At 41.1% G+C, this 27,320-nt stretch overlaps 1 protein-coding gene across 1 annotated transcript; it reads right to left on the bottom strand.

Annotated features, from left to right (window-relative positions):
* Positions 1-526: 526 nt before the first annotated feature.
* Positions 527-27,316, bottom strand: Nup88 (nucleoporin 88). The gene is made up of 17 exons (XM_038327749.2): positions 27,004-27,316; positions 23,708-23,877; positions 21,885-22,010; positions 20,720-20,806; positions 17,118-17,294; positions 15,554-15,740; positions 13,900-14,047; positions 9,251-9,349; positions 7,910-8,000; positions 5,298-5,399; positions 3,086-3,244; positions 2,538-2,663; positions 2,378-2,443; positions 2,193-2,273; positions 1,834-1,960; positions 1,374-1,492; positions 527-756 (listed from the first exon to the last, which is right to left on the bottom strand). The coding sequence occupies exons 1-17, from the start codon at positions 27,304-27,306 to the stop codon at positions 693-695; spliced, it is 2,232 nt and encodes a 743-aa protein (XP_038183677.1). The 5' UTR covers positions 27,307-27,316; the 3' UTR covers positions 527-692.
* Between the last annotated feature and the right edge of the window lie 4 nt (positions 27,317-27,320).

Here is a 27,320-nt window from a genome sequence, read left to right as displayed (position 1 = left end):
AACATACCTTACCATGCAGCTTCTAATTGGCAGTCAGTTGTTTCTAGGCAGGTGCCATACTTACCTTTCAGAACTCAAATTGACAGGTTTGAAAAGATGATCTAAATGTATATGGCAGAACACATTTTTCTTTTCCTTTAAGGTGCTAGAACTTGCACCAGAACTCACTGAGTAGACGTAGCCATAGCCAAACTGAGCTCTGGAAGGCAGCCATGCCTGTGAGAAATGAGCCAGCAGAGGACTCTGCAACTGCAGCAACTGCACGTGGATCTTCACCTCTGCTCCGGGCAGACGGGCAGACTGCAGGGTCTCTGTGTTAACTGCACGGAAGGCATGTCCTTATGAGTGTTCACATTAAAAGAGCTGCTACTGAGTAGACTGTGTGGCCTATTCCTTTGCATCCAGTTTTGGTTCTGCTACTTAAGATGCCGCTCTTATTCTTCAGATACAGACCTGGCAGCGTGCAGCTGAAGCTGTGTCCCAAAATTTTGAAAAATAAATCATAGACATTAATTATAAAGCAAAGTCAAATTTTGAATAAAAATTTATTCAAATTATACAGAACAAAAGAAATAACAAGAATAATCACACCAAAGTTTATCCAAAATGCTTCTTTATAAATTAGATAGTGCTACCTGTTTGTTTTACAGCACGAGTTCATGAGCCTTCAGTTGTATTAACTTCAGGTGGTGTCAGAAGTTGACATGATTTCGGATATCATTGATTTGCTTCACCATTTCCCGGATGTGTTCACCCCTACAAAATCATCAAATGACTCACTTCAAAAAATGGACGAGCCATTAGTACTGAGTTGTAAGATTTTTTTTCCGCCCCAACTCTGAGACAGGGTTTCTCTCTGTAACAGTCCTGGCTGTCCTGGAACTCTGTACTCCAGGCTGGCCTCGAACTCAGAGGTCTGTTTGTCTCTGCCTCCCGAGTACTAGGATTAAATTTGTGTGCCACCATGCCCAGGAGTCTAAGGATTTAAACTCTCAGCATTGCAATAGACTTAAGAATGGCTTTATTAATTATCTGAATAGCTTAAAAAGGTTTTAGGTAGACAGCAGTGGCGTTTTGTGTGGTGTGGGGATTGAACCCAAGGCATTTCACATTAGACAGATGCTCTGCCACTGAACACAGCTAACTGAGGAACACTACTAACCACATCCATGGGACATACTCTTGATTACACAACAAAATTATATAGGAGAGCTGCTGTTTTTCATCCCACCATATTCATTTAAGCCTCTGTCTATCATGCCTCCATTCTGCTGGCAAATCAGGATTCTTATCCAAATAGACAGGCAGCTTTTGGTATATTGCCAAGGAAAAAATGTCTCACAACAGTAGCTGACTGGAAAACATCAACTTACTCTTCTTTCAGTATGGACTGAATGCACTTCCGCTGGTAGGCACTGAGAGTAATGGTGGGTCTCTGAGGACTCAGCACTTTTTCCATCTTCCGCTGTTGATAGTCTTTTTTCATAGTAACCTTAAGTATCAAACAGAACACAGTTATTTGACTATGGTTTGCCACACACCTTTACAGTATCTTATTTTATTTTTCATTTTACAGAAATCCATTGGCTACCCTGTACCCATTTTGGAGGAAGTAAGGGAGGAAGTAAGAAGAAGGAGGAAGTAAAGAGGAAGTAGGAAGTAAGGGAGGAAATAAGGAGGAAGTAAGAAGGAAGTAAAGGGGGAAGTAAAGGAGGAAGTAAAAAAGGAAGAGGAAGAAGGGAGGAAGTGGAGGAAGTGAATGAGGAAGAGGAGGAAGTAAGAAGAAGGAGGAAGTAAAAGAGGAAGCAGGAAATCCATTTGGCTACCCTGTACCTGTTTGATGGCATTGCCTAGATGTCGTAGTTGGTCAGGTATCAGCTGTAACTCTTTCTTCATGTCTCTCTCACTGTCAGAGAGAACCGGGAGCTGAGTGTGAAAACTGTGGAGCACTTTCTTCATCCTTAAGGAAAAGAAGGAAATGTGGGTTAAGACTGCGAATTATAACAGAAACACCTGAGTTTGTAATTCAAGAATTCAGTGTCTGAGGAGACATATTCCAGAGGAGTTAGGGGACAGTAAGTCTTTCCTGGTACTTCAAAGGGTTGGGGTTCTGCTCTATTCTACTCTATAGGTGTCTGAACACTGGCAGTACCTGAGCAGGGAGAGAACTGGATGCTTCATGGCCCACTGACCTGTTCATGATATCTTCTTGTTTTTCTTTGGCTTCCTCATACTTGTCAGCTAAGCGCTCTGCCATTTCCCGTAGACTCTTCCTGGAGGAATGAAGAACTCTGCAGTCATAAGATGTGGCACAGCATCCAGAGGGAGATGCAGTTCACTACTTCCAATTGTTTTCTCCTTTGGTTCTGACACCTACCTCTCCTCTCGACAGTAATTGAGATCTTCTAGTTGTTTCCTCTTTTGGTCACATAATAATTTGACCCTTCAAAAAGAAGTAGTAGTAAAGGTCAAGGGAAAGCCAGGCTTCCACAGGTGATCACACTAAACCAACCCCTAGCAAGGACACAGGACACTACCTCCGCTGAATTTCTTCCTTGGCCAGGTCTTGCTTGAGAATGTACTGTTCTCGGAACACTTGGGTGGCTCTGCTGATAAGCTGAAGACATTCTTCGGGAGGGGGAGCCAAATCCTTTTCAGATGATCTTTAGAACAGTTTCTGTCATTATTCTCGTTAGCCAGGTAAAATAACCAAACAGACAAATCCTAGCTCTTTTTTTTTTGGGGGGGGGTGTTTTTTGAGACAGTTTCTCTATGTGATAGCCTTGGCTGTCTTGCAACTAGCTTTGGAGACCAGGCTGGCCTCACAGAGCTCCGCCTGTCTCTTGAGTGCTGAGGTCGGGCGCACACCATTACACTGGCAGTCCTAGCCATCCTATCACCTTTGCTTAGCACCTTTTCAGGTGCCACCTCTGACCAGCTGATGGGATGTGCCATGTCCCCTCCCATGAACCACAGTTAGGACAGAAAGGGCCGAAAACAAGGATGAACACTTTGGTAGCAAGCACAAAGCCCCATTTTAAAGAAAAAGCCCATTCTTAAAACTCATATGACCCAAATCTCATACTTGAGAAATGCAGGGTTGGCGGTACTACGTTGTAAGATGCTTTTAATATGCTTCTCAAAGGAGTCTGGGGTTTCAGCCAGAATGCGCAGCGGAGACTCTGCCACTTCAGCATCTTCTCGGGTACACAGCAGGGGAGGAGATGCTGGGTGGACTGTACTTCTGCAAAACAAACAAGTCCACTATGTAGCAACTTGTTGCATTACAGGATGTCATCAGCCACACTTAGCCAAAATCCGAGGACATGAGGACCTAAAGTACTACTTTTGTAAAAGTACAAGAATGTGTTCTGTCCTGAAAGGTCATCTTGGGAAGTTCCTATCTTGCCAATTGAGCATTTTGGACTCTTTTTAAAAATTCTTTTTGAGCCGGGCAGTGGTGGTGCACGCCTTTAATCCCAGCACTCGGGAGGCAGAGGCAGGCGGATCTCTGTGAGTTCGAGGCCAGCCTGGTCTACAAGAGCTAGTTCCAGGACAGGCACCAGAGCTACAGAGAAACCTTGTCTCAAAAAAACAAAACAAACTAAAAAATTATTTTTGAAAAGATCAAGGCAATTAAAAAAAATAATTTCATAGCCCCTTTTTTTGCAAAGGACTCAAACCAGCACTGTAACACTAACTGCTCCTTTTTGGGGCATAGCTTAGGTTGATAAATGCTGGTCTGAGGCCAGATGACTGTTGTGTACTATATTTGCTCTATATAACTATTTCTAAAAATTACAATCAAGGGCAAGTATTTCCAAAGGCAATTTCCGGGAAAGCTCCAAGGACTATGAACTTCAGCAGTATGCATCATACTTTGAAGGCAACAATTCAAATTTGTAAGAGCTTTGTAAGCAAGAGTGTTAATATACAGACAACTTGTGTTTTGGACAGTTGGCAGAAATATGATTAAAAGGTATCCAGCTAATGAAGCATTTTCTCCCCTCTTTGAGACTTATTTTTTATTGTCCAAATAGCGCAACTAGGCTTTATTTTAACACTAAAGGTGAAGGGTGGTGGTGGCACACACCTTTAACCCCAGCACTCTAAGAAGCAGAGGCAGGCAGATCTCTGTGAGTTAAAGGTCAGCCTGGTCTACAGAGTCAGTTCCAGGATAGCCAGGGGTATATCAAAAACCCCTTGTCTCAAAAACAAAAACAAAACAAAAAAACCCAAAAAACAAAAAATAAATACATCACATGGGTTCTGGCGATTGAACTCAGGTTGTCAGGGTCAGTGGCGAGCACACTTACCTACTGAGGCATCTCACTGGCCTACTGGCAAACATTTTTCTAGTGCCTGTTTCTTTAAAGTTGCTAGAATTTTAGTATTTTTTTTAAATAAAGCAACATAAAATTTATACCTGTATTTTTCCTTGTCAAACAATGTAACTGGTCAATCTTTAAAGAGTATGCAAGGATAGAAACTAAATGCATGCATTTTACACTCAGTATTTAGAAGCACCTACTCTAAATGGACACACCAAGAGACTGGAGAGTCTCACATTTGATACCCCATTGATTTAGTTCTCATGTCTATTTCTGCATTTATAAAACTTGGCCTCCCAAGGCCAAGTTGGAAAAAGGAAAATGGTGATTACAACTTAATACATGAACTTTATACTCTTTACCCAGAGTTGCATATTTTGATGTCCCTCTGAGGCTGGCACAAAGAGAGATAAATTAAGTGCAGAATTTGGGACCAAACAGACTTCCACCTGCATCAGAGCTGTGCGCAACCTGTGAAGTATAAATCTATGCCTTCTTTTATTACATGGAAATCAGTATGTTCCTTAGGGGGCTTCTCTGATGTGTCCAGGAGGGCATGCAGGAGAACACCTTACATCTGGGCCTGACATGAACCATCATTAAATCCAATCACAACATGTAGTCCTCTTTGCAATTAGGAGAAATCTCTAGCTGGGTGCAGGGAATCAGGCTTGTTGTAATCCCAGATGAGGTAGGGACTGCTCTAGGCCAATATGACTATAGACTGAGCCTATCTTACAAACAGAAAAGCTCCGATTCTCAGTTATGAGATAGCAAAACAAGACGACACCACCATGCCTAAAATGATACCTTTTAGAGACAGCTATGAAAACAGAAACATCCACTCAGTTCAGAAGCCAAATCATACACCATATAGACAGCCTAAAGCCAGTTACTGAGGGCATTTCCCCAGCTTTGATTTGCACAATTAAAGAGAGCTGTGGGATAACACAGAATGAGACATACAATAAAGGCCTTATGAGACATTCATAGGTACTGGTGATGCAGATCATTGTGGGTCCCAGGATGTCCGGGACAATCCAGAATCCTCGAATTGGAGCTGGCTGCCTGGAGAGAGACAATCACAGTTAAGTTACAAAGCAGCAAATACACCAGAACCAACAGCAACTACATGCCTATAAAGTCCACAGCTTTTTGGGGCCGGTGACATCCTGATGTCAATGTAGTAACAGCCACACATATGGTGATTTGGAAACATACCCTGATCAGTTTAATCCAAGCTTCCACTTAGTCTATAAGCTAGTTACCAATTACCCAGGGATACAGAGCTTCTGTGTCTTTCTCCCTGCTTAAGGCCTACCTATCGTGGTGAACCCAGTATATCTAGTGCTTACAAACTGCTCAGAAACCTAAATGAACAGGACTTTGGGATTTCATGTTACACACCCAGTGACTCCACACTGACAAGGACCTCATCATTTAGTGTGTACGGCATTGTTTCCTTCCGTTTCTTCCACCAGAGGTGGGGGGAAAATCCACAGTTCTCAAGTAGGTACTGTTGTCCCCACCAAAAAAACTTTACTAACTGGTCTGCATGTCCATTCTTTCTGTCTGACCATACATCTGCACCTTATTGTCAGTGCCACCTCCTGTCACATCTGGTGTGCCATCAACTGTATAGTTTCAGAGTGTCTATTATGCATCTCCTCTCAGCTTATAGACAAGCTCCTGTTTTGTTTCATTTTGTCCATTTAAAACATTCCCCACTGTGGCTTTATGGGAAGCTTCACTGCACCCCAGTCTGGCTCCCCTTAATCTGTCCTTTATTTTGTAACAGCAATCTTATATGAGTGTGTAGTATATACACAAGTGCTTGTTCACACACCTGTGTGTAGGCATAGCTTCATTCTAGTCCCTTGAGCCAGGGTTTCTCTGAGTGAGGCTAGCAACCAGCAAGTCCTAGCTATCCTCTTGGTTCTGCTCCTACAATGGAGCTGGGTATATAGAAGCACATGACCACACCTAGCTTTTTATATCTACTTAGAGGTTTGAACTCAGATCTTCAAGCTTGTTAAAAAGTGCTGTTACCCACAGACCCAGCTCCCCATCCATTTTTCTTTTTAAAATAAACTTTATTATATATCTTAAAAAACAATCACTACCAAACAAATTTTGCAAATGAGCATCACACTCTAATATTAATCAAACTCTATACATTTCAGTGAACTATACAATTAATCAGTATGTAATCAATATTCAAAGATGTGCATTCAGAACATGTAACCAGTACTGGGCCAATAATTAAAAAGCAAAACTGAGGTTATAGCTCAGCGACAGAATGCTTGCCTAGCATGCACAGGGCACCGAGGTTCAATATATAGCACCTGGAAGAAAAAAGGAAGGGGAGGAGGCAGCAGCAGCCACAGAAACCTGCATGTCCATCCCTGATCACAGTCATCCTATTCACAGGTCATCACTAGTCCCATTTTTACACTGCCGTGTCTTTGCCTTGCCTTCATTTTAAGCAATTATCTATTTTACGTGTATGGGGTTTTGCCTGCATGTGTATGTATATGCCGAGTATGTGCCTAGTGCTGGCAAAGGCCAGAAGAAGGCATCGTATTTCCAGTGTCTTGAGTTACAGTGGTTGTGAGCTGCCACGTGGGTGCTGGGAATTGAACCTGGGTCTTCTGTAATGGCAGCCAGTCAGTGCCGTTAACTGCAGAGCCATCTCTCTAGCCGAGTAAAACTATAATATACAGTTCCCTGCTCACTTTTCAACCTGCTGTCATCCCTCAATCCCTCCAGTACATTGCCGAGTCAGTGCTTATACAATACTACTGCGTCCTCTTGACATAGCTTCTCCTTCACACCTTTACTCTGGGTTCCCTCCATTCTCTGAACCCTCTCTCAAATTTCCTTCCTGGGCTTCGCTGTTCCACTCACTGCTCACAATCATGTGTTGCTTACCTCCCTCGAGTCTCCTTTTCTGACTCCAGACCTTCTCCTGGGCGAGGTTTCAGAACAACACTTCCAATGCTGACACTTTCACTACTCCAGAGCATTCCAAACTTCAGTCCCTACACACATTTGCCTGTTAGGCTCTTCTACTTAAGGTGCTCTAGAGGGACATCTGTTCTTCTACATGTTGGTTTTCCCAAAGGGTACCACATTTATTCATTTACCCAGACAAGGAACCTGGGATCCATTCTACGCACCTCTCTTTACTCAACAACCATTTACTGAATATCTACTAGGCACTCTTACATAGAGTAAGCAGGCACAAAGCCAACAGAAAATCATAAAAGACAGAGCTGTAGTCATATCGCGTGAGCACGTATGTGCATGTACACACACACATACACAAAGAGGGAGGGAGGGAGAGATAGAGATTGAGATTACAAAGACAACCGAAGAACCCTGAGTTAGACTGGGGAATTAAGGGAAGCATCTTTAAAGACGTGATATAAGATGAGAAAATAAACATTAGCTAAGAGAAGCTAAGGAACAGGGTGACTCTAAAGCAGGAGAAAGCTTTGGATAACCATGATAGCCTTACAAGAGAAGCCAGAATTAAAACAATTATTTGTTGGATGACAGAGAAAGAAGGTCCTTACCTACATGGCAATGGCTTTGTACAGAGAATGTGTTCTACAAAGCATTTCTGCTCTGCAGCAAGTTCCTGCAAACTATCCTTATCTTCTTCATCTACAAAAGAATGTATTAAAGAAATCAACTGGTGCTCAGACAAAACTCCAAATTAAAATGCTGTCATTTGTTAATGCAATGAATTTTTTGTTTCAAGCCATTGCTTCTCACAGAGGGCACCTTTCTCAAACAGACCCCAGCTGAGGAGTTACTGAGAGTTGCTGGCTGCTGGAAGAAGATGAGGCAGTTTTCATAGGCTGTGGTGAGCTTGTCATACTATCTGGTCCCATACTCATGAGAAAGTACACAACACTATTTGGACTTAGGTTATTTAAAAATAAAAAAAAAAAAAAAAGAAAAGGACATGAATTGGGAGGAGTTGGGACTTGAAGAGTGGATCTGAGAGGAGGCAGGGGAAGGTGTGTGTGTGTGGGGGGGTGAATATAATCAAGACAGTATGCATATATGAAATCCTAAAAAATAAAAATACATTAAAAAAAGAGAAAACATTTAGCCTGTCATTAAGTATGGTGTTAACTGTTGGGTTTTCATAAGTAGTCTTTATTTATTTTGAGAAAACTAAGATAGTTTGTTGATGTTTTTGTGTTAAGTAGTCCAGAGGATCAGAATCAAGGTCTTCTACATCGTAAGCAAATGATCTACCACTGAGCAATATCCCAGCCCTTTTAAATGTTTTTAACATGAAAAGATGCTAAATATTCTTAATTATTTTAATACTTCAAAAGAACAATATGTAGCTTTCCCCTTGTATCCCATATGTTATTACATGACAGTGCTGGATACTGAAGAAAGCCCCATCTCTGCAGTAAATACCACTCAATCGTTTTGTATCCATATTTGTCAGATATTTTGACCTTTAGTTTGTATATTTTGTTTGATTTTGGTATCACAGATTAAGGTAAGAGGTGCTGTTTTTCTGTGAGAAGCTCATGAAGAATCAATGTTCTAAATGGTCTTGGCAAGTGGTTTCCTCCCCATTTTCTACTCCAGTCAGTCCTGAAGTCCATCCACTTCATCTAGGCCTCTAACGGCTATGTTCAGTTTTCCCTTAGAATTTTAAGTTTCTGCAAGCCTAACAACACTCTCCCTTTGCTTTCTATTTCTATCGTGATTTTAGTTTCGCTGTTCTAGTATGTGGTCTGTCTACTTAAGGGTTTATCAGTTCTGATGATGTTCCTTCCAGGGAATGTTTGGTTTCACTGATTCTATTTTTATTTTTTCTTCTCCAAACTAACTTTTGTCAGAACCTCTGAAATATACTGGGAAATACACAGTATTAGTAAACTTACCTGATCCAAGAAACTTGTGAAGTTTATGAATCCAAGTCAGCCCAACACTGTGCACGCCAGCTTCATGGGTACAGTGGTATCTCGAAGGACACTTGGGATCTGCACGTGAGATCATCAAAGATAAAAAGGTAGCCACTGGAAAACTGGAAGAATTTACCCCAGTAGCCTACAAACACATGGTGATAGAACTGACTTTCTACAGGATTTCCATGGTTGTGTACTATTGTCAGGGACTTGAAACTTTTTAATCTGAATTTCATTTTCAATTTGATAAGTATTTTAAAAAAACAGACACAATCTAAATGTTATTTCCTTTTCATACTTCCTTTGAGGTAGTATCTCATTATGAAGCTCTGGCTGGCCTGACTCAGTATGTGGACCAGGCTGGCCTCAAATCCACAGAGATCTACCTTTCTGTCTATGCCAGGATTAAAGTTGAGTACCACCATCCCTGGCCCCAAATGTAATTTTCTAAAATTACTTCCCATCAAGTAAACCATTCATCCATTTTACATTTACTGAAAATTGTTCCAAGTAGGGTGGTTGAGAATGAAACTCCACACATACTGTCTTAAGCTCCAACAGCTCAGGACGCAGCAGAAAGATGGCTGTTATCCCACTGGGGCCCCCTGACCTCTGGAACTGGCCTTTTTTTTTTTTTTTTTTTTTTTTTTGGATAAAATCCTGAAGGGCTAAGAGTTTTTGTTTTAATCTCTAAGGATCAGACCCTTTAAAAAAGAGAAGTAATCATGAACCAAAGGCTGTCTGCTGATGACAACTTGACAAAATCAAAACCTTGGAATCTTGTTAAAAGAAACACACTGGGAACAATGCCCAGAGTAGTCAACAGAAATCATCATAAACATGGAGTGAAGGAAAAACAAAGGTGGAGGAAGGAGAAGGGAAAGAAACTAAAGGAGACACCGGAGAAACAAGCAAAGTCAGGGCTGAAAGATGGTTCAGAGGTTAAGAGCACTGTTGCCCTGCCAGAGGTCCTGAGTCCAATTCCCAGCAACCACATGGAGGCTGACAACCATCTGTAATGAGATCTGGTGCCCTCTTCTGGCCTGCAAGCATACATAATTTTTTAAAAAAATTAACAAGCAAAGCAAAGAGAAGGAAGAGCCATGCTCAAGAAAAGACCAGCCAACAAATCCCCTGTGGACAATATGTGACAAGGTTCAAGTTAAGAAAACACCTCATGGTGCAAGAATAAATTTAGTGTCACAGATAAAGAGATATGTCAATGGTTTTGGTCGAAGTGGAGCAGAAGATACAGAAGACTGTATGTGGTAGTGCAGACCTGTTATGCCAACACCTGGGGAAGGAGAAAATGGAAGCCATGAACTGATCTTACAAAGGACTTACCAATAAATTTACTTAGAAGATAGTAAAATCACACTAAGTAAAACTTCACTAAAGGAACACTGCTTCTGCCAGGTACTTTGGAGAAGATGACACTAGTTAACTGCTGCTTTGGAAAAGCAGGCCTGCTCTATATGGGGAGAACCTTTGACAGGATTTACACTGCAGATTTCCCCATTTGTCTAAACAACCAAACCTTGGAATTTCTGTCTCTGCAAAATATGTTTCACTGTTCAAAGTGTAATATGGTGTGAATCTATGAGAGCTGAGGGGGATTTTCTGTTCAGGGCCAGTTCCCATTTGTGCATTAGCCAGAAAAAAGGTATGGTAGCTCTGGGGCTAGCAACGTGGCTTAGCAAGTAACAGGAAAAGGTGTTTGCCATGCAAGCCTGACAAGTTCACTCCCTAGAACCCAAGTAAAGGTCGATGAAAAGCACTGACTCTACAAAGTGACCTCTATAAGTATTGTGGCATTTGTGCCCCGATACCATGTACATCCCCTATCTTGGTAATACATTCCTAAAGATGAGGGAAAAAAACATGGACTGGAGAAATGGCTCAGTGTGCATGCAAGTGTGTGTGTGTGTACCAGGGTATGTGCGTGGAAGTTTGAGGACACCTTTCAAAGTCACTTCTCTCCTTACATTATGTAAGTACTGGGGATCCAACTCAGGTTGTCAGGCTTGGTGACAAGTACCCTTATCTTCTTAGCCACCTTGTCCATCTTCCCTTTTCTAGACAGGGTCTCATGTAGCCTAGACTGGCCTTTAGCTTCTGATCTTCCGGTCTCTGTTCTAGAGTGCTGGATTATAGGCACATGGCACAACCTGGTTTATGTGGTGCTAGGGATTGAACCCAGACCTTATATGTTAGCCACATCCCCGGCACAGTTAGGATTTTCTAAGACGAGCTAGAGAAGCGGCTCAGAGATCAAAAGCACCAGCTGCTCTTCCACCTCATTCAACTCCCAGAGCTCACAGTGGCTCACAACCTTATGGGACACCAGTTCTAAGGGATCCAACACCCTCTTTTGGTCTCCATGAATGTGGCACACAGACATACATGCAGGCAAAACACCCATACACATAAAATGGCCCAATTTAATTTTTTTTTAAAAAAAGGTTTTCTAAAAGATTAAAATGGAGTAGAAAAATGGGTTATCGGTTAAGAGTATGTATTGTTCTTCCAGAGGGTCCCAGCATTCACACAGTGTAGCTCACAACCCTTTAACTGCAGTTCTAGCAGGCCTAACTTACCTCTTCCGGCACATGTATATGCATACATAAACACGCCTTTAAAAACATTAAAATAAAATACAGAAATAATACATATAATAAAGTTGATAAGATAGAAACAATTCATAACCACTTAAAGTTTTCTATTAATAGTCCCACTTTTAAAATTTTGATTTTATAGTTAAGTTAATGTTGTAAAGTTGATGTCATGTTTTCATCTGGTTTATATATAGGAGTTCTGATAACTTATAAAAACAGTATGCTATTCTAAAAACTTTCAAAGTTGTTGGGTCTAGTAGTACATGCCTGTAATCCCAGCGCCTAGAAGGCTGAGGTAGGAGGATCCTAAGTATGAAGCCAACTGTTCAAATACAGAACAATAGGCTGAATGTGGCAGTTCATGAGGAATCCTAGATGCAGGCAGGCAGGAATATGAGTTGCATACTAGCCTGGGCTACACAGTGAATTCTAGGCCAGCCTGGGTTACAAAAGACCTTGTGTCAGCCAAGCCAAACCTTGTCTATCAAATCATCCCTCTGTCTGAACAATAAAATTGAAATTTTTTATTTGTATAAATTTAAGACTTATTCAAACCAGCTCACCTGATCTACCATTGTTTAAGAAAATTTTTTTTCAAATCGTTTGGGATGTTAAAAGTCTAGAAGGAAAAAACCTTAATACTGATATATAACAGAAAAATTATTTTTGAAAAAGGCTGACATTTAAGCCATTTTACTTTAGTCATAAAAATCTGAAGTGTTAGTTCAGTGACTGTAATATGCTTTAAGCACAAATAAGAGTAAGTCAGAAATGTGTTTCACAAGAGAATGTTACTTTCATTACAAAAACCAAGAAAAAAAAAAATGCTTGTGATGAAGATTTCCAAAGACATGCTGTGATGACTATGCTTGGTTGTCAACTTAATTACACCTGGAATTACCTAAAGTGAAGCAGCTGGGTTCACTTGTGAGGGATTTTTCTTAATGGGATTATCTGAAGTGGAAATCCACCTCAAACCTTAAATGGGCCACACCATCTGAGCCCATGTAAAGGGCAAGGAAGAAAGCTTTTACTCTTTGCCTGTTTGCCAACACTCTTGTTTTCGGTGACATTGGAGCCATTTCTTTGGGACATACACTGAAGACCAGCTGAGACATCCAGTCTCATGGACCGAATAACTACTGGGTTTTGAACTTTCCAATGGGATACAGCCACTGTTGGACTAGCTGGACCACAGCCTGTAAACCAATCTAATAAATCCTCTTTATGTATAAAGTGCCATGCCTGTCTGTTTCCTGCCATAATGATAACAGACTAACCCTGTAGAACTGTAAGCACGCCCACAATTAAATGCTTCCTTTTACAAGAGTTGACTTGGTCATGGTGTGTCTTCACAGCAATACAACAGTAACTAATACACATGTATCTTCATAAGGAAACAAAATAACATCACTTTACTTCACTGTGTGTTCATCTATCAAGTTCATATACTTAATGTTTATGTTGCTCAAAACACTAACTAGACTTGCTTAGTGAATTTTCTTTGCAGTCTTATTTTAGGAATACTGTTTTGAACTCACTATATAATGAGATGGCCCTGACCTCTTAATTCAGGCTTCTGAGTACTGAGATTATAGGTAGGTACCATTATGCAGGTTATGAAGTCAACTTTTGTTAGCATCAGGAAAAAGTCATCATTAAACATCTGGGTGGCACCAATGGGGTGGCTCAATGGGTAAAGTGCCCACCACAAGCCTGATCCCCAGAATCCATGTAAAATTGAAAGAATCATCCAGAAAGCTGTCTTCTGATACAACACATACAGACACACAAATACCATACACACAAAAAATAAATATCTGAGTGGAGCCTGATGAGTATGTTCTTAAATCTGCCTTGGCAAGAATGTGCTGTGTAGTAACTGAAAGTCCAAAAGTATCCACAGTGATAACATTTCAAAAGCTGAGCTCACACAAATAAACTACATTGTAGTCATTGCTAAGTTAGTATACAACAGGATAAAAGAGCAACACTTAGTGAATCCCTTACCTCTGTGCAGTTTAATTGGACAGGAAAAGTCAGAAGCAAAGGGATCATCCTCTGAAGATGCCAGTTTCAAGGCAAGCTCTAATTCAACACACTCAAACACATACAGAGAAGGGATGAGGTCAACCCTGGGATCCCAGGACTTTTCTGACTGTTAACAACACAAAGGGGGGAAAAAAGGACCGAAATTTCATCCTCTCATATGAATTTGAAAATGTACACAAATACAGAAGAAAAAAGCTGGGTCACTTAGCCTTTTCAAATGTTTAATTTTATTCTTCACGCCAATTATTAAACATCTATCTCCCCTATTATCCTTAAACAAAGTAACAAAAACAAAAGCCTGGGTTAAAGCCAGCCCAGTGATACAAAGGTCTTTCTTTACCTCTGTTACTACGGACTAGAATATAAAGGTCAAGCTGAGTTTGGTGCACGCCTTTAATCCCAGCACTCAGGAGGCAGGGGCAGACTGATTTCTGTTGAGTTCCAGGCCAGCCTGGTTTACATAGAAAGTTCCAAGGGGTACAAAGAGAGAGAGAGAGAGACTCTGTCTCAAGAAACCAAAAATAACAACAAAAAGAATATAGAGGCCAGAATCACCATTAACAGTGGTGTTAATAAATTCATAGGAAATTGGGCACACACCTGTAATCTAGCTAGCTGGGAAAGTTAAAGCAGGAGGATTTTGAGATAGAGACCACCTTGGCCTATATATAGTAAGTTCAGGCCAGGGTCAGCCACATAGTAAAACACTGTCTAAAAATCAAAGAATAGGGCTTAGAGGTTAAGTGCACTGGCTGCTCTTGCAGACAACCCAATTTCAGGTCCTAGCACCAACATGACACCTAACAACTACTTGCAACTTCAGTTCCAGCAGATAGATGGCCTTCTCTGAATATGTCTTTTTTAAAATGTATATTAAAAAAAATCAAATAATAAACTTAAAAACAAGCATGGTCCAAGCTTTTAGTTCATTATATATTTGAATGTTTTATCTGCAAGTATGTCTGTACACCACTTGCATATCTGATGCCCACAGAGGCCAGAAGAGGGCGTTGGGTCCCCTGGGACTGGAGCTAACTAATAGTTATGAGCCGCCATGTGGGTGTTACAAGTTGAACCTGAATGTTCTTGAAGAGCAGCAGTGCTCATAACCACTGAGCCATCTTTCCAGCCACAAGAGTAGACTTCTGTTTGGAGGATTCAATTTACTGGGGAAGGGCATGAAACCCTTAATACACAGAACAGAAACAAATACAGTTTCATGAACTAGTATGTTGGGCAATCTTCTAACTTCTTTCCACTTGAACTTTTTGGGGGGAGGGGGGAGAGGGGTGGCTTCGAGACAGGGTTTCTCTGTGTAACAGTTCTGGCTGTCCTAGAATTCACTCTAGACCAGGCTGGCCTCAAACTCAGAGATCCGCCTGTCTCTGCCTCTGATCAGAGTGTTAGGATTAAAGGCATGCACTACCACCACCCAGCTCCACTTGGACTCTTGATTATTTTTCAACTATTCTTATATGAAATATATAATTTCCAAAATACCAGAAGTGCCATATGTAAGCCAGAATTCCTTATACTAAGCATTCAAATTGGCCCATAAAATACACCTGCTATTAAAGATATGAAATACAGCCAATACTAGCCTGGCACTTACTGTTTGATCATCTTCTTCTTCCCCTTCTAGTACAACACAGTGATATAGCATTCCTGATTCAGTCGCAATGACTAAGATATTGGGAACACAGGGTAAACAGAGTACAGCACAGGCATCGTAACCGTAGTTATCTTCAGCTGCAGGATGCATAGGCAATGGTCCCAACAGCTTCCCAATATTCCCAGGGCTAAAGGAAGAATGAAAATGTTATCAAGAAAATGTTGACAGAATTTTTGTCTTCTTTCAGCTACTCTTATTTCAAATAAAGGTCTTTAATTTTCATTTTTCCACTCACATCCCAATAGTGATTCTTGATCTGAGATAATCTTCCCTTGAAAAGAAAGCAGCAATGCCTGAAGAGATTCCAGACTTGTTTGGTTTAGTTCCTTCCTTCCAGACAAAGTCCCATGTAATCTAGGTTGCCTTTAATTCTTGAGCCTCCTGTCGTAGCTTCTAGAGCTAGGAAAATGTCTTTGAAGACACTGTAGACTGTCACACTGCTTCTATTGGTGGTGATAACATCAGAGGTTCCTTCCTCAGTACTCAATACCACCAGCACCAGAAAAAACATAAGAGACAAAGGGCTGGACAGGTGGCTCAGTGGTTAATAGCATTGGCTACATCTGCAGAGGACCTAGGCTTGATTCCCAGCACCCACATGGTGGCTGATGAATGTCTGTAGCTCTAGATGTAGTGAATGTGATGCCCACTTCTGACCTCTGCATGCATATGGTACACATAGTCATCTGTAGGCAAAATACTTATACACATCAAATTAAAAAAAATTATTGTTATGTACCACCACATCTAGCCTGGTTTCTATTCTTACCACTCCCAACAACAAAAATGCAAAATTCACATTAAAAAAAAAAATCCATGCTAAAAAAATCAGGGTGTATCAGATAGAAACTTATGCTGCCCCAGGCCTTCCCTATCTATCTACTCTGCTCAGAAATCACTGTATTCCAGAACAGACCTCACCACGTTCATTACCTAGGACTAAAACTTCACATAGAAGATAATGCTAGCATTAGTTTTACCTGAATTCAATGCTCTAGACGGAGATGTCGAATCACTGAGCCCTGACAAGCGCCTGTGCTTATTAACGTACTCTAGTCTGGGATGTGCATGTGACTAAAATGGTCTTACCCTTCCTGATGCTTCATTTAATCCTGCTTGACATCAGTCCTCTGCAGAAATTCCCTCAACTCCTGCAGTCAAAATAGTGTCTCCTTCAAGTACTTACTGTGTCCCAGTACTAGGAAATGAGTCCTTAATGTTCATGTGTACATATGCCTTTTCTCTACAATATCAATGCAAGATATCAGATTTCATCTACTTAGACCCATTCTACCTTGTTTATATAAGCGAAACAATGCTTTTTCGGTTAATCAGGCTTTGTGAACCAAATTTAGTATTTCTTAAACTATACACCTTCCCTAAATAAACAAGAAAGAGGACAATCAGATAATCTGCACCATTTCTCATCTACACCTGAAACACAGAAATGTGGCCCTCAGTTCAACAGTGGCGATGTGGAGCAGCGGTCGCCGCACTGGCTTACTTGTATGACAGACTGACATAGGTGAGGAAGGTCTCCCCATTCTCGTATAAGATGTACAGCGGGTATGCTACTATTTCTTCTTTGCCTTTCTGTCCAAATATATTCTTCGACACTGTTGCCAGTGGCCCAAAGTCAAATGCAACTGCAGTCTCTCCTAGAGATGCTGTATATGCCCGCCTACAAAGAGATTTGAGAAAGTTTGTTGAAAACAAAATTATTATTATGAATAATAAATTCTCATAAAAACTAGTAAAAACTTAATTTTGAAATAGCTTAAATACAGACATACAAACAACACATATAGAAATACAAAAAGAAATGGAATCCATGAAAACCAGGTGAACACAAATTTATTTATTTCACAAACATTTACCACTTACTATGTGCCATACACTGTTCTAGGTCCATAAAATACACCAGCAAATTAAAGAAAGACTTTGCTCTCTAGTGAGAGAGAAAAAATAAACAACACATTCAGGAAAAGTTTTTTTTGTTGTTGTTACTTTTGGTTTTATTAAGAGAGGGTCACACATTATAACCCAGGCCGGCCTTGAACTGTAACAATCCTTCTGCCTTAGCCTTCTAAGTGCTGAAATTACAGGTGTATGCCATTTTTTTTTCTTGAAAGAGAGTAGTGTAATAAAGAAAAATGAAGGTCAAAGAGTGTTTGCAGGAGTGCTGTTTAAAGTAGCCTGTGTGGCACAGAAGGACTTTGAGAAGTTAACACCTGAGTAAAAGGCCTGAAGAGGAAGGAACTGGTCTAGTTACCTCGGGAAGGAGCAGCTAAAATACAGTAATACACACCAAAGGTCTAAGGTAGATGGTGATGTTTAAGGAATGGCAAAGAGGCCAGGGTGTTGAGAGCCTGGAGAGCAAGGTGGAATGGAAGTCAGAGGCAAGACTGTGGGCATCAGACAGTCCGGGGTAAAGACATGGAAACCAATGAGATGTGGAAAACAGGCAAGTTGAGTGATCTTACTGAAAGGGAAGTAAGTATTCCTTTGGTTGCTGTGTTGAAAGCAGGATACGGATTACAAAAGATGTCCACTTTCTCCTTAATACTTTTTCCTATTTTTCCCAAATAGATATACATTACCTGTATAGTCAGAAAGGGACTAAAAAAACCATGGTGCCTATGTATATTAAAATTTGGTATTATTTGTTATCCCAAATGATTCTTGTTTAACAAAAGGTTAATGAATATGGTTAGATCACAATAAAAACTTCACATAGTTTAAATAATCACCACCACCGAAAGGTGTAAATACCATGGAAAAGTAAATGGTATCAGAAGATGAGAAATATCAAGATAATGGAACAAATAGAGAAGTTAATAAAATAAAATAATTCCCAAGTCACTAGACTTAACTAAAGCCTCATTATACCTATTCCCAACCCTCAGGAGGCTGAGGCAGGAAGGTTGCTACAACCTGTTGCTAGTCTGGGCTACGTAGTGAGTTTAGGTCAGTCAGAGCTACAATGTAAGCGTCTGTGTCAAAAAAAAAAAAAAAAAAAAAAAAAAAAAAAAAAAAAAAAAAAAAAAAGAGGACCTCTAGGTAAAGATGCTTGACTTCAAAACCGACAGTCTAAGTTGATCCTTATGATACTCATGGGAGAAGCTGAGATCTGACTTCTTCAAGTTGGTCTCTGGCCTTCACATACATTGAGGCACCAGTACACACATACAAGAGTGTATGTACACACACAGTAAGTAAATAAATGAAAGATAGACTGGCTGGATGATAGTAAGTAGGTATTAATGAATACTCTGTGCCAACACAAATGCCAAACAATGTTTTATTTTTGATATGAGGGGTTGAGCCCAGGACCTTGCACATGTTAGGTAAGTGCTCTACCATTAAGTTATACTCTAGGTTGTGACACTTTCAAATGAATGGCCCCATTCACTCTGTACAATAATCCTAAAAGGCCAGGTGGTGGCGGCACACGTCTTTAATCCCAGCACTTGGGAGGCAGAGGCAGGCAGATCGCTGTGAGTTCGAGGCCAGCCTGGTCTACAAGAGGTAGTTCCAGGACAGACTCCAAAACTACAGAGAAACCCTGTCTCGAAAAACAAAAACAAAACAAAACAAAAAAGAAACAAAAACAAAATCCTAAGAAAAACTGTGTTCCAGTCAATTTTTTTTATATTCATGGAATGTAGTCACAGAAATGAAGCAGGCAAGCCTAGACTGGGACCAGGCAGGCTGACTGATGCCAGATTGGAGTTCTTAACACTGTATTTGCTCTACTGCTCCTTATACACATACTGTGCCCGTCAAAACCAAACAAAACCCTATTCCTAACCAGGTTAGTCCAGAAACACTACAAGACAGAAAGTGCCCTGACTCAAGAACAGAATTAACCTCTGGGTTAGGTCCTGCCCTATTATGGAAATGAATGCATTGGAATTTAAGCTGGTGCTGTATTTCTTCACATCATTTTAGTGAAACTTTCAGTGCTGGGACAACCAGGGAGTGAACAGTCCTAGCTGTAGCAACCCCTGGCTCTTAGGAGTAGACATAAATCCATTCTGGAGAAATATACCAACAATTCAGACTCTCAATATCCCCACACTTTATGATCAAGTAAAAATATAAATTAGCAGTAAGAGACCCTCACTGCAAGGAAAGCAACCAACATGACTTAGGTGAGGAAAGAACAAACACAGATTTAAGTATAACACTATCACTCCCATTAGGACTTTCAAATATTGCAAGTATCAAATATAGGCTGTGTGGTAGTGGCATATGCCTTTACTCGCAGAGGCAGGTGGATCTCTGTGAGTTGAGCCAGCTTGGTCTACAAAGTGAGTTCCAGGATAAGCAGAACTGTTATACAGAGAAACCCTGTCTTGGAAAAAAAAAGTATCAAATACAGAATAAAGATGCATAAAATGTTCAAGAAATTATATTTAGAACAAGAAAAACTAAACATCAAGATAACTAAATCAAAATTCCAAAAATCTTAACACTAGTTTTCATTCTTGGTATGCACACTATATTTGACTACTGTAGTGCTCATCACAAAGACTGATCAGGAGGCCAGAGGACTGGGTTTTGAAGTGCAAAGGGTAATTCCATTAAAAGTAAGCCAGGACGCGTAGTAGGAAGAAAACAAAACAAGCCGGGAGCACAAGATAACCAGAAGGACAGGCACACCTTTAATCCCAGCACTAGGGAAGCTGACGTAGGTAGATCTCAGTGAGGCTAGTCTGATCTACAAAGTGAGTTCCAGGACAGCCAGGACCATGTAAAGAGACCTTTTTGTCACAACACAACAAAAAACAGTAATCAAAAGGACTGAGTCTATTCTATTCCAGACGCTGGGAGTTTAGCGACCTGCCTTACACAGAGCACACTGGTAGGCCTCCAGTCCAACTCTTACAATTTTCAGAACTGTACAATTTTATGATGTATTGCTTCTGCCAGTCATATTTTAGAATTTTCTTAAAAAAGAGATCAAGTTACAATGACAGAGTTGTGACTTGTTCTATTACCACATGCATGCTAAAACCACCTGTGGAAGTTCTGGTAGTTACTGGTGAAACTGTATTTACATTCTCAATAAACTCAACATTTTGTGAAACAAACAAAACTTACCCTTTATTGAGTATTAAACTTTCCTCTTCTGCTTCTGAAAGTATAATCATCTTAGTAGGTGTTTGAGGCTCACGGAGAGAGTAAATTCTAACAGTCAAGACAAAACAAAACAAAAAGTACTTAAGTTCTCTTTGATGCTAGGCAGGGTAGCTTGCACTGTAATTCTATCACTTGGGAGGGACAAGAGGACCATGAGAACTCTGGGCTACATTTACAGACAAGTATGGGTTACAGAGTAAAACACTGTCTTGTCAAAACAATAAATTTCTTTTTTTCCTAAAAATGAACCTCACCCCCTCAATCTAATCAGTTCTTAAGTATTTTTCTACTAGGGGCTGGAGACGTGGCTCAGCAGTTAAGAGCACTTGTTCTTGTACAGGACCTGGGTTTGATACACAGCACACACATAGAGGCTCAGAACTGTTTGTTAACTCCAGTTCTTGGGGAGCCGTCCCCTTCTAACCTCCTTGGACACCAGGCATGGATGAGGCACAAATACATACATACTAGCAAAACACCCATACATGTAAATAAATAAAAAAATGTTAAAAAGAATTTTCCTACCAGTTCTCAAATCCCCTCTTTGCCAAAGATCTTGCTCTTCCTGACAATGTTGCCTATTTTCTTTGCTTAACTATGTAGAAGGGGAGTTTATGACCCAAAGAAATGCTCTCTATTTTTACAACATTTTTGGGGGGTAAGGGATGGGTAACAGTGTTAGGGATGGAACCCAAGGCCTCAAGCATAAGCAATTAACCACTGAGCTACATTCCCCCACCTTTAGTCCTACAGCAACTTGACATGCCAAGCTTTGTTGATACCCTTGGGAGGCCTGCCCCTTTCTGAACTGAAACAGAGGAGGAGTTGATGGGGGGGGGGGAATGTGAGTAGGCACGCCTTTAATCCCAACATCCCAGCACTCAGAAGCAGAGGCAGAAGCAGGTGGATCTCTGTGAGGTCAAGGCCAGCCTGGTCCACACAGTGAGACACTCTTTTCTCAAAGGAGAGAGAGAGAGAGAGAGAGAGAGAGAGAGAGAGAGAGAGAGAGAGAGAGAGATTACAACACTCAGTGACTTACTTGTGTCATTCTGAGCTATTTAGTAAAAACGTAGTAAGAAACAAAGCTTTTCCATTCACAAAGCAAACTAGGGAAGGTAAAGGTCACCTTATCACATTGTCTGATGTCAACAGCACTACGTGGGGATCCAGCATCTCACTTGGATACCATGCAGCATGTTTCAGAGTCAGAGAGGTAGAGCTGGTGAAAAATCGCTCAGCGATTGGCGTGGTACTAAAATAAAGAAAACGATCTTCAAACCATTTGTCTGTAGAACTTGGATGAAATACATTCTAACCTACTGTAACACTGTCCCTTTCCCTCTCCTGTCATTCCGACAGCATTCAAAGAACCTACCCAAGGAACCAAAGCACAAATACTTTCTACATTATAGTAATATACTTTATACATTTTGGTTTTGTTGGTTCAGACTGGACCTTGCTATATAGCCGTGGTTGGGAGCTGACCCTCACAATGCACCCCAGGCTAGCCTTGAACTCACAGCAGGCCTCCTGGCTCAGTATCCTGAGGGCTGGGATTACATTTGTGTATTGCCACACCCATTGTATATAGTTCTTTACAAATATGTTTTGATATTGCTTCTTTTTTGGTCTTTTTATTAACCAATGTAGTAAGGAAACTATAAGGGCAGATATTTTGATGATTCTTCTGAAAAGAAACGGCAACCTAAATTCTATTAAGCAATTCAAGCAGACTCAACTCCTCATGTTATGGAGATAAAGGTATATCTAGGTTTCTAACTCATAGTCTTTTTAGTAGACTTTATAGATTCCTACTTTCCTGGATTTTTATTTTTTAATATTGTGTGTGTGTGTGTGTGTGTGTGTGTGTGTGTGTATGTATGTATGTATAAAACCCTGAAAGCTAGGTGTCACATTTCTGTAGTCCCAGCATCCTCAGCCCTAGGTGGGTGAAGCAGGGAAGGGCTGATACTTGGCAGGCTTTGCTACACTAGACATTAAGATTGCTACACTCTTTTTTTTTTTTGAAACCTGGAAGAAGTCATGAGCCTTAACTTAGATGTTTTGTTTTCTTTCTGTGATTGAACGCCTGGCAGCTGACCAACTGATGTAATTTTAGGACATGAGTAGCTTATGGTACATTTATGATGTCATAATATGAAGTGCAATGACCAGAAAATGGCCTGACATAAATGATGTCTTGGAACGCAGATGTTAATCAATAGACAAAACCCTTAATCCACACGTTTTACTTCATTTTGTGAATAGTTCTTAAGCTCACACACCTAACTGCAAAATTGCAGCAATTTCTGTAAAAATAAAGGACTGATATTGTTTCTTGTAATTAGAAATAAATATTAATACAGTATTCTTCAAAAATAATAAGAAAAGGAGCTGGAAAGGTGGCTCAGTGGTTAGGAACACCTTCTGCTTTTACAGAGGACCCAGGTTTGGTTCCTAACACCCTCATAGCCGCTCACAACCATCTGTAACTCCAGTTCCAGGGGATTTGACACTCTCTTCTGGCCTTCTGGAGTACCAGGCACACAAGCAGTGTGCTTACATAAACGAAGGCAAAACACTCATGTACCGGGGGCTGGAGAGATGGCTCAGAGGTTAAGAGCATTGCCTGCTCTTCCAAAGGTCCTGAGTTCAATTCCCAGCAACCACATGGTGGCTCACAACCATCTGTAATGGGGTCTGGTGCCTTCTTCTGGCCTGAAGGCATACACACAGACAGAATAATGTATACATAATAAATAAATAAATATTAAAAAAAAACACTCATGTACCTTAAAAAAATGGTAACAACAATAAGCAGCACAGGAAGGCAGTCTGCAGGACCACACGAACACTCAAATGATCCAATAGTAGGACCCAAAATACATTTCAACAACCTCTGGTCTTAGCAACTTACACAGTTAAACACGAAACAAAAATATAACTTACCTACAATTCACAGTTGCTTTCCCGCCTTCGAATTCTGAATCCTTTCCCCATCTCTGAGGTAATTCTAATGCCATGAGTCCTTTTGTTCCTATGAGTGCTACATGATGTTGTGTTGGACTTAACAAGACTTGATGAATTTCAAACAGGGGTGGATTAATGCAAAGTAATCTCTGAAAATTAATTTAGTAAAAATAGTTAATTTTAATGTTAATAAATTTGGGAGTTGCATGAAACCATGATCATGCTTTAATTTTCTATAGTTACAAGATAACAGCATTCTGGGTAACACACACACACACACACACACACACACACACACACGAAGTCTTAGAGCTAGAGATGGCTCAATGGTCAATAAGAAGCACTGGCTACTCTTCCAGAGGACCTGGGTTCAATTCTTGGCACCCACATGGTGGTTCTATAACCATTTTCTGGCCTCTGAGGGTTCCAGGCACATGGATAGTAAATGCACACATATACAGAAAAAATATGCATACATAGAAAACTAAAAACAAAAAACTGTTGGCACACGCCTTTAATCCCAGAACTCTGGGAGGCAGAGGCAGCAAGATCTCTGAGTTCAAGGCTACTAGTCTACAGGGTGAGTTCCAGGACAACCAGGGCTACACAGAGAAACACTATCTCAAAAAACAAAAAAGCAAAACAAAACACAAAAACAAACAAAACACAAAAACTTGCTCCATCACTTAACCTAGTAGGCACTACTTGAGATTTGTTTTTCTTCTCTCTATTCCTGGCTTCAAGCAGACTTTTGATACTTAGAGAATAACTAACTTTTGAAGTATTAATAAAAGATAACCATTTTATAAAGAGTACTTTAGAATAAAGACTAGCTTCAGGCCAGATGTGGTGGTGCACACCTATATTCCCAATACTGGGAAAGAGATAAAGGTGTTTGAGTTCCAAGCCACCCAAAGCTACAAAGTGAAACTCTAGATTAGCTTCAAAAGTTCTGTAGCAAGCTGGGCGGTGCAGCCTTTAATCCCAGAACTCAGGAGGCAGAGGCAGGCGGATCTCTGTGAGTTTAAGGTCAGCCTGGTTTACAAGAACTAGTTCCAGGACAGGCTCCAAAGCTACAGAGAAACCCTGTCTCGAAAAACCAAAAAGAAAGAAAGAAAAAAAAGTGGTATTTTAAGGAAGTTCCAGTAATTTGTCCCAGCATCATACATACTCAAAAACACACACGTTTACACTGGTGCTTCCTGTTTCTTTCCTCATGACCATTTCAGGTTTCTATTTTCTTTTTTTTTTACTCTTAGTAAATAATGATAAGATTGTCAATATATTATTTACCTTTGTATGGAGAATCATGCTAAGCCAAAATCATTTAAGATAAAGTTTTTTTTTTTAATATAAGGAGACTTCTAATTGCTTTTCTATCTGTAGGCCAGTGTGCCTTTAAATGCCTGTTGCAGAGCTGGGCAGTAAGGGTACACAGCTTTAAGTCCAGCTCTGATCAGGATCTGCCTGATCTCTAAGTTCGAGGCCAGCCTGGTATACAAACCAAGTTCCAGGACAGCCAGGGCTGTGGAACAGTGAAACCCTGTCTTCAAAAACAAAACAAACAAACAAAAAAATAAGTCACCAAATATTATAGAGCTCTTGCATGCTCTAGGTTTATGTCAAGCACTGGACATAAAAAATAAGGTATCAAACACATAAACACATACACAGGCCTAGCTCAGAATTGTAATCTCAACATTCGGGGACTGGGGCAGGAGTTCCAGACACACAGAGGCCTGGCACATGTGTGTGCACTCTCTCTTACACACACACACACACACACAGAGAGAGAGAGAGAGAGAGAGAGAGAGAGAGAGAGAGAGAAGCACGTGCTTCAGACCTGTAATCTCAACACTTGGAGACTGGGCAGGAGTTCCAGACCAGCCTGGGTACATAAATGATTCCATACCAGAGGAAAAAAAAAATCAAAAGAAAATAATTATTTGAAATAATGTATGAATTTCTGATACTTGTTCTTACTGGGAATTTTCCAGCAGGTAGATGTGTAAATTCTGCTCTCATTTCTCAACAGCACTGGCAGCACCTTGTTAAAATCAAATCACTTCTCAAAAGAACCAGTCCAGGGCACACAGCAGATCTCATACACTGGAATGAATGCCACATTTTGGTTTTTTTTTTCTGTTTGCTTTCTTGCTCCTTTTTCAAGACAGGACTACTCTATGTAGTCCTAGAATTCACTGTGTAGACCAAGCTGGCCTCAAATTCAAATTCAAAGAGATCCTCCTGCCTCTGCTTCCGAAGTGCTGGGGGATTAAAGACCTGTGCCACCAGTCTTGGTTTACAAAAAGTTTTTAACGAAGGAGCAAGGTAGTTTTGCTTGTTTTGTTTTCAATTAATTTGGGAGGAGGGATGCTACAGGGATGTGGGGCAGATTTGGAGGGACCAGGATGTGAGTGAGGTTGGGGTACATGATGTGAAATTCCCAAAGACTGAATAAAGAAACACACACACACACAATGTATACATACACACATATACTACTGAGGCAAAAAGTCTTTAAGAATCAGTTTACTACAAACACTTCAATAAAGCACAGCAAGTCTAGAACGCATTCTGATTATATCAGCTCTCACATGCCTTTCATCGGCTCATCAAAACAAAAAGCTCTGAAGACCTAGTTGAGAGCTGGAACTCCTGTCCGCCACGTGGTGGAGGTGAAGGTGTGTGTGCATTCCCCCAGCGGGCGTGCTCATGGAAGCTCGCGTGGCCCCGCGCGCGTTAGTTCCCTGCACTGTAACAAACGAACAAGCCCTTTCAAATTGAGCGAGCGCCCCAAAGGGCAAAAACAAAACAAAATACAGGGACACCCCTTTTCATGTAAGGCAGGTAATTTGGTCCTTTAAATATCTGTCTTAAAGCTCAGAATCAACTAAAAGAATGTGTCACAACTTTTAAAAGAGCTCTTTGGGCCAAACAACGAAAAACATTTGCACCAACTTCTTTATCCAGTCTTCTTCAGAGCGCCCATCATTTACCATTTCACGCCCCCCCCCCCCCCCCCCCCCCCGCCGACACTCAGAACCAGCACCAGTTCCTCTGGGTGCCTGGCAGCGACCGAGTCAATAGACCCGCTGGAGAGAACTAAACACAGGACAGACGGGCTTTTCCACCCGAAGCGGTGTGTCCCCGAAAGACGCCTGCTCAAGTCCGCGAGTGCACCCACTACAGGGCCAAACCACCAAGATGGGAAGACGCGAACCCCAAAGTTGAGCGAGATGCCAGCTAAGGGATTCCGAGACGGACTGGCGCACCTGGTACTGGGAGAGAGGGGGCTCCACGGCGCCACCGCTCGGCCCTCGAAGGCGAACCACCAAGAAGGCGCTGTCTTCTGCGTCCCACAGGAAGAGCTCCCCTCCCAGGCCGAAGACCAAGTTTCTCGTCAGCAAATGCGGCGGCAGAGGCGGGCACGAGGGCGAAGTCGAAGCCGCTGGTTTCTCCGCTTCGGCCGGACTCTGGTTTTTCAGGCCCTCGCGGAGCCGCAGGAACACGACGTGGTTGGGAAGCCAGCTCTGCCACAGCTCCCCATCACCCACAGACGCCTCGGCCGCCGCCATCTTGAACTGACAGC

Source organism: Arvicola amphibius, chromosome 4 (genome assembly GCF_903992535.2).
Source record: "Arvicola amphibius chromosome 4, mArvAmp1.2, whole genome shotgun sequence".
Taxonomy (NCBI): Eukaryota; Metazoa; Chordata; class Mammalia; order Rodentia; family Cricetidae; genus Arvicola; species Arvicola amphibius.
The sequence above is the reverse complement of the archived record's forward strand: the minus strand, read 5'-3'. Positions and strand labels throughout refer to the sequence as shown.

What these genes read in the sequence shown, in the direction of transcription:
- Nup88 (XM_038327749.2), bottom strand. Translation starts at nt 27,306, where the DNA reads ATGGCGGCGGCCGAGGCGTCTGTGGGTGATGGGGAGCTGTGGCAGAGC. An exon ending in AAGAAGAAGATGATCAAACA is followed by an intron (nt 14,048 to 15,553) that starts GTAAGTGCCAGG and finishes TGTTGTTAACAG; the next exon opens with TCAGAAAAGTCCTGGGATCC. An exon ending in GCCAACCCTGCATTTCTCAA is followed by an intron (nt 2,664 to 3,085) that starts GTATGAGATTTG and finishes ACTGTTCTAAAG; the next exon opens with ATCATCTGAAAAGGATTTGG.